Raw genomic sequence first — 7,992 nt, forward strand, 5'->3', positions numbered from 1 at the left:
ATTAACTGTCTTAACACATTTTCCATTAGCATTTTGAATCATTGAATAATATGTTACTTAAAAGTTCAAGGGCTTATTTGTAATTAAATAATTCTTTTCTAAGTCCAGGGACCATTCTGTCATTATGTTATACTTCTAATTCGTCCCAGTCCTTTAACGAATGGGGTTCATAACGAATGAACCCATTCGTTACCTTATAACGAATCAGACCTTATTCGTTTGATCTGGTTAGCGAATTGAACCCTATGACGAATTGAACTCTTAGCGAATCAGTCCACATAACGAATTAGTCCATCTAATTCGTTCTCTCTTCTAACGAACTGGCTATAACGAATCAAGGGTGATTCGTCATCCCTTTCACTTAACGAAATGAACACGAACTGTAATCGGTTCGCTATGTTCCCATGGACGAACTAGCTAGCGAATCACCTTTAATTCGCTATATTCCTGTAGCGAACTAGGGTTAGGTCAGGAATGTCAGAACATTCCCTGACATTCCCCCCCTTAACCTCGTACCACTTTCCGGCGCCGTCATTGCCGGAAAGCCGCCGGAAAAACGCGATTTCGCCGGAAAAAACGGGTTTTAGCTCGTTTTTCACCGTTTTTTGTCCCGTTCGATCCAGATCTGAGCTAGGGTGACCCCTAAGCTCATCATAGGTTCGGTTTATACCCGATTCCATCCGGATCTCGTGACTTAAACGGTTTGACGGTGTCGGCTCGTCGTTTTGTGACTATATCTAACGGGTTTAAGCTAATAAAACATCATACTAGTATTACCTCGGGTCGGTGCTCGGTTTCCTTCTTGGTTTCGGTGTAGATAGGGAAGAACTAGAGAGAAATCTTAAGTGTGTGTTTTGGGTGGTGTATGGAATGTGTGAGAATGAATTAAATGAGGGATTAATGGTTTATATAATTATGGATCATGGGCTTAAGCCCATGGTCCATTCCTCTTTCTTTCATAATCCAAGTCCATAATCCATATCCATTTAACCCAACACTAGCCCAACTCGTATTCTATTTCTCTAAACCGATAACGACCCACTATAAAATAGACGATATTTATTCTATTAATAAAACCGAAATTAGGATGTTACATGAAAGATGAACGATTTTTTATCCAAAGAAATCTCAACGATTTAATATCTTTCACCGTTTTGGTGAAGCAAGCCGTCTTGTTTGAGAAGATGACTTCATTTATGGTCTTCTAAATGCACCAACAAGCTGTGAGAATGATTCCCTATAAAACCTTGTTTTTTTGAGTCCCCAAATTGCTAGTTTCATAATAGTGGAGTAAGTCACGCATCGAAAAAGCATAGATGGGACGGATGCGACACCAGTTGCTAACAAATTGCCAAACTAATGTGGCAAAATAACAAGAAGTGAGGAGATGATCATGCGTTTCTTCATATTTTCCACATAATCTGCAAGTCACCGAACCCACCTCAATGTTTCTTTTGGAAAAAGCAACGAGGGTCGATAGTCTATCCATTTCCGCCTTCCAAGCATGAATGTTTACTTTTTTAGGCACCCAGTTATTCCACTTAAAAATAAACGCAACGACCAAATTTGAGTTAGTGGACAATATCTTTTTCATTGAGGATACCGAGAAAATTCCGGAAGGTTCGCTATGCCAAAACCAACGGTCCGGGTTTTTGCTTAATGAGATTTGTTGCATCAAATTTAAACAGCTCTAGAGTTCACTCGATTCACATTGGTTCAAATTCTTTCTTTTCCACCGCCATTTCCAAACCGTGTTGTTGACGGTTCTCTCATAACACGAGATCACCAAACACGCCTTAACTTTTTCATTCAAAAAAAGATTAGGAAAAATAACTCTTAATGGATGTTGAGTTATCCAAGGATCAATCCAGAACCTAGTTTTATCTCCAACACCCATATGCCCTTTGATAAGACACCCCAAATTAAGATTGGAAAAGGCAAGTTGGTTTTCCAATTTGGCTATGGAATTCCACGTACCGGGCTGATTTTTTGAGTGAGGGAGAATAGGCCACGACCTGTTAGAAGAATGTAAAGCTAAAATGACCTTTCGCCAAAGAGCATTCGGTTCGTTCTTGAATCTCCACCACCACTTAGTGAGGAGGGCTATGTTAGCATCCCTAAAAAGGGTGAGACCCAAACCACCCGCCTCTTTGGGAGTCGTAACTCGGCTCCAACACACCCAACATATTTTCTTTTTATCATCATTACCCCCCTCCCTCCAAAAAAAAGTTTCTCCTTTTCGTCTCTAATTGATCAATAATGTTACTCGGCTCTTTGAAGAGGGAGAAAAATATGTGGAGAGAGTTTCCATAACCGACTTGATCAAAGTTAATCTACCTCCAACCGATAACGTGGACGCCTTCCAAAGAGAAAGTCTCTTATCAAAGGTTTCCAGCACTGAATTCCAATTGCAAATCCGATTCATATTAGCCCCTATAAGAATGCCCAAATACGAGGTAAAACGCCCGGATTACATCCCATCAGAGACAAACAACATAGGACGGTTAACCCTTAGGCCAATCACAATACAAGATTCTTTAAAAGACCATGACTGCACAATCGGTCAATCACAAAGCGCCAACACTGTACCTTTAGGTGACAACCATCATTATTCACTACCAGTCACGTCTAATCAGAAACCTTATACGTGCTCACCCACAAGAATAAAATGTTCCATTGATAGTGACAACTCGACTAATCATTCTCTACCTCTCCAGCTATAAATACTACACTTGGACCAACGGACTAAGAAACTTAGACTCTCTCACTCTTACAATTAGTCTCTCTATACTTATACTGACTGACACGCCAAATGATGGTTACAAAAAGACCCCCTATTCCATTTCACGTAACGAGCTCACGATGCTCTATTTTATAGGTTCGATCGATACAAGATCAGATTACACTTGACCCCCAACTAAGATATTGGGTCAACCCTCCTAGGGTCAAACTAGTGTATCTTTAACAACCAAACAAGTAAACAACCTAAAACTTAATACAGGGAGATGTAATTACATAAAACTATATCATTTGTAACGTTGTTATTCTATGAAGTTTTCCCTTAAAACAACATTAAGGTTTAACCATCAATTTTATAACAATAATAATGAAGATAATAATTTCCCTTAACAAACACACTTCTCTCTCTAGCTCTCTAGCTTGCTTATTAGCTTACCCTATCTTTTGTCTTTAATCTGGAAAAGTTGGAATTGGATGCTTCTTTAACTCTTTTATTATTTCTGCATATCCCCCATTCTTTTCTTTCTTTCTACCTTGTCATTGCTTGCACCAACCTAGCATTTGATGCTGTTTTTCTCTTACCCATTTCTTCCAACACCCATTATTATTCATCTTTTACCCATTATAGTTTCAATCCGAATTTGATACCCTTTGTACCTAAATTCTTGTCTTTGATTATGGGCATTTAGTCTTTAAGGCTGTTCTGCATAACATGAACTCAAACATTCAAGAAGCCCATTAATCTTGATTGTTTGTTTGTTTTTAGGGCAGTGAGGGAATCTTGATTATTATTATATTAATATTAGATAAAAAAATAAAAGAAAGGAATCTACTTTCTTTTTAGGTAATCACAGCAGCAAGCAGCTGTAGCTTAGCAACAACTACTGTCTATTCACTCTACTTTACTTTACTACTTTATGCTCTGAAAGGTTTACACTTTCTTGTCTTACAATTTCACTTTTCATCTTTGATCATCATGGCATTTTGAAGGGTGGGTGGATTGGTGGTGTATGTCAAGATTTTATGCCCTGCTACACTGGATTTCATTTCCTCTCTTTCTTTTGCATCCATGGCCTGTAAAGCTGCCATTTTGTTCCTTGGTTAGTCTTGCAAGATATCATGACTAACCCTAAGAACCTATTTTTGGTCAAACCCTTAAAATCTTTTTTCAACTTTACTTACCCCTATATTGTTTGTTTAGCTAGTTAGTTCTTGATTGGGGGGTTTCCTTAGCTTGATAGGTATTACTTAGATCCTCATATATTACTTACTTTTTTCCCCTTTTACTTTTCTTGTTCTTGTTCTTCATAACAACACATGGCTTCTTCGGAGGATGAGAACAATAATAATAATAATAATAATGATAGTGAAATGGGCTTTCAATATAGAGGTGAAATGAGCTCAGGATCCATGTTTAACAACAAGTCTTCAAGTGGGTCTGGTAATCTATTTGGATCAGGTTGGGATCCACTTGAGAGTTTTGGTGGGTCATCAGCTTACCCATCTGGGATTGAGACTCATCAGGGTCTTCTTCACCATTATCAATCTGGTACTGGTTCTGGCTCTGGTTCTGGTTCAGCCATTGGTGATTTGGTCCCAAAGCTTGGGTCTTTTGGAAGTGGGAGTTTCTCTGAAATGGTCAATCCTTTTGCTAATCTTAATCCTGAATGTGGGCCCTCTTCTTCACCTAATAACAGAGACAAGAGAAGATTTAACCCCATTTTGGTACCAGTTTCTTGCATTCTTTTTTTATAAAAATTGAATCTTGATCTTGTTAAATGTGTTTTCTTGTTTTCTTGATCTTGTTAACCCTTTTTGGTACCATTTTACTTAAATTTTTTTATAAAAGTTGAATCTTGATCTTACTATGTGTTTTCTTTCAGTTTACCACATTCTGGTACCATTTTAGTTGAAGTTTTATTAAAAAAATTGATCCTGTTATTGTGTGTAGAATGGTGAAAGAGAGCAAAGAAATGATCTGTCTGGTGATACTACTTCAGAGAAAGATGAAAAGAAACAGAGAGTTGATTCAAGAGGCAAACAAATGGGATCACAAGTTAAAGATAATTCTGATAGTGGAGGTGCACCTAAAGACAACTACATTCATGTGAGGGCTAAAAGGGGACAAGCTACAAACAGCCACAGTCTTGCAGAAAGGGTAAAGATTGTGTCTTTCTTATCTTGAAACTTTTGTGTCTTTTTATCAAAGATTATTGATGATAGCAGTTGGGTCATTCAGGTTAGGAGAGAAAGGATTAGTGAGAGGATGAAATTGCTTCAAGAACTTGTTCCTGGCTGCAACAAGGTAATTTAAACTCACTAGGTTTCATATTGTGTTGTTTATTTGTGGTTTTTAAGGTTTTGATGTGTTAAATGTTTGTTAATTTGGGTGAAGATTACTGGAAAAGCTGTAATGCTTGATGAGATTATCAACTATGTTCAATCACTCCAGCAACAGGTGGAGGTATGTGATCTTTTTCTACTCATAAATGGCATAAATCAAATGAATAGTACATGTTTTCATGTTTATATCAGATCCAAATTAGGTACAATTGTATTGAAGTCTATATATATTTAATGCCCCTTTTGTTGTAGGGTACCCTTTCATTTTTATTATTTTTCTCAACATTGTACTCTGTATATTGTGGTACTATTTGGTTGAATCTTTGTGTCATATAGCTCTGCAAAACAACTAACAGATTCTGGTGAAATATTGAATTTCTACAATCTTTATCTTTTACATTATCCAAATTACAGTTATTTTTATGGGAATTTAGTTTGGTCATCAAATCTTTATTGTTTTATAACTATTAAAGTCAACTACTTTGTTTTGAATTTGATCAATCTCTCCACTTGTGATTTTCTTGATCAAAGACATGATCTTGCAAGTCATTGTCCTTTTAAAATATCAATAAAAAGAGGTAAATGTTTGGATTTTAACGTTGGGTTTGTATAATAACTTCTCTTTTTCTGCAGTTCTTATCAATGAAACTAGCCACGGTGAACCCTGAAGTCAACGTTGATATTGACCGCCTTGTGTTTAAAGATGTAAGTTCATTAATATCACAAAATGTAACAAATGAGTAGTACCATAATGGATTTTTGGTTAAAACTTTATTTCATGTGTGTAGATGCTTCATTCACGGGCCGGCACTTCAAATCCGGCTTATGGATTTGGGCCTACATTAAGCCCATCTCATTCTTACCCACATGGGAGCTTGCCTGGTATTCCAACTACAACTGCAACAATGCATCCTATCCATCCTCAGGTACTAACATTAACCGACACTATTTATATCGTTGATTTTAAGAAAAGGAATATTTGGTTACCTTTACAAAAATACAATTTTCTGATGACTTTTTTGTAATGTTACAGCCTGTATGGGATAATGATCTTCACAACCTTCTACAAATGGGATTTGATGCTAACCAGGGCATTAATAACCTTGGACCGAATGGTAATTGCTTTATAAATCTTTCTAATGGCACTAGCAAAGTATATATAATCATTGATCATTAATATTGTATTATTCTTGAACCACGGGTTGTGTTTCGTGTTTTGCAGGACGAACAAAGATGGATCTTTAGAAACTTGGATAATGATGAAGTGATTTAACTTTTCTTCTAACAAAAACTTTTGATGAAGTTGAAGATGGAAATGAATTAAAAAGAAAGAAAAAAAGAAATCAAGTTTTCAGAAGACGAGTTGTATAGGCTATCCCAACTCCTAACTGTTTGTTCTTCAAGTTTTAAAAGAAGATGACTCGTTAAATTTTACAAACTATGTACATTTAAACGGATATAAGAAGGAAAAAAATGGGACTTGGTTTGAGTAAGGAGTTTCGCGTGATGTTTGATGGGGTTTTTATCGCGTTAAACAGTTCAAAACGAAAAAATAGCCTAAAAGAGTGTTGATTGTTAGGAAAAAACAAGAAAAATGGTGTGCTTTATTAGAAAATATATTGGTGTATTGGTTTGGGAATTAAGGATTTGAGGTTTTTGTTAAACTTTTGTTTCTTCATGCACATTGATTTGTTAATGATGATTCTTGCTCACTGTTTGTTTAGTAAGAGCTGTTGTGAATGGTTTGGTGTCTTGTATAAGTATTTGCAGGTTATATTTCCTATTTGAGAACTAGCTATCATCCTAATGATGTGATTATGACTGAATCCTCTAATGTAGTTAAGTGATTAAGATTATGTCAAATGCTATAATCATAGCACTAAGAATATATAATTAGGCATACCAAGGCCATGTGTAATGGGGCGAGATTGAGGGCGATTTTGGGGCGAAATGGGGCGGGAGGTTTTTGTCGCCGGAAGGGGGGAAAGAATTATTATTATTATATTACTTGTGTGTGTTATATACATACACACACACACACACACACACATATATATATATATATATATATATATATATATATATATATATATATATATATATATATATATATATATATATATATATATATATATATAGGGGAGGGTTATTTTGAGAACCATGGTGAGTTTTAAGAACTTTAAGAACTCAATTTTGAATCACACATTTAATTAAATGATATAAAATATGTGGCTGAGATTAAATTTAATTAAAAAATGAAGCAGGAGAGAGAATAAATATTTTTTATAATTACACAAGTTTAAACGTTAGTTACACATGTGTAAAAAGTCGATTCGGTGTGTAAAAAAATACCGTAAATTTTTGTACATCACTTACACTTACGTATTACACATGTGTAAAAAAATTTCGAAAAAAAAATTGTTACGTTGAGTTCTTTCGAGTTCTTAAAACTCAAAGTGGTTCTCAAAAGAAATCAATCATATATATATATATATATATATATATATATATATATATATTACTATTTGTAGCTCCTACACCATTACATTCAAAAAACAAATTCCTATCATTTGCTGACTGGACGCCACGTGTCACAATTCGTCCCAATTTATAGCCCATCTACTACTCATAGCCTAATGAAAAGAATTTAGTATTTCTCTGGTCTCTCTTAAATCCTTAATCTCTCATGTGGTTTTCTTTTGTATATTTATCATTTATGGGTTGGCTTTTTGTATATTTATCATTTATGGGTTGGCTTGTTGTAAACCTTTTTCTTTCTATTTCTGTTGACACAGTCGCAGCAGCTCTTGTCAACGTGGTCATGTTCTTGTGCTTCATGCGGACGAATCTATGTCCTTGTCATCATAGTCATGTTATTGTGAACGTAGTTTTCTTCACGTTTTTAGTTTT

General features: G+C 35.5%; 1 protein-coding gene across 1 annotated transcript; it reads left to right on the top strand.

Annotated features, from left to right (window-relative positions):
• Nucleotides 1-3,984: 3,984 nt before the first annotated feature.
• Nucleotides 3,985-6,722, top strand: LOC143636167 (uncharacterized). Its single transcript, XM_077103825.1, has 8 exons — nt 3,985-4,464; nt 4,691-4,897; nt 4,979-5,044; nt 5,135-5,203; nt 5,716-5,787; nt 5,871-6,008; nt 6,116-6,197; nt 6,305-6,722. Exons 1-8 carry the CDS (start codon nt 4,057-4,059, stop codon nt 6,325-6,327), a joined length of 1,065 nt encoding a protein of 354 aa, XP_076959940.1. The 5' UTR covers nt 3,985-4,056; the 3' UTR covers nt 6,328-6,722.
• The last annotated feature ends 1,270 nt before the right edge of the window (nt 6,723-7,992 follow it).

Source organism: Bidens hawaiensis, unplaced genomic scaffold (genome assembly GCF_021521415.1).
Source record: "Bidens hawaiensis isolate Kalapana, Puna unplaced genomic scaffold, B.hawaiensis_p1.1 tig00007801_1, whole genome shotgun sequence".
NCBI lineage: Eukaryota > Viridiplantae > Streptophyta > Magnoliopsida > Asterales > Asteraceae > Bidens > Bidens hawaiensis.

Coding starts and splice junctions, on each gene's coding strand:
- LOC143636167 (XM_077103825.1), top strand. CDS start 4,057: ATGGCTTCTTCGGAGGATGAGAACAATAATAATAATAATAATAATGAT. Junction 4,898..4,978: donor GCCACAGTCTTGCAGAAAGG/GTAAAGATTGTG, acceptor TGGGTCATTCAG/GTTAGGAGAGAAAGGATTAG. Junction 6,198..6,304: donor TAATAACCTTGGACCGAATG/GTAATTGCTTTA, acceptor CGTGTTTTGCAG/GACGAACAAAGATGGATCTT.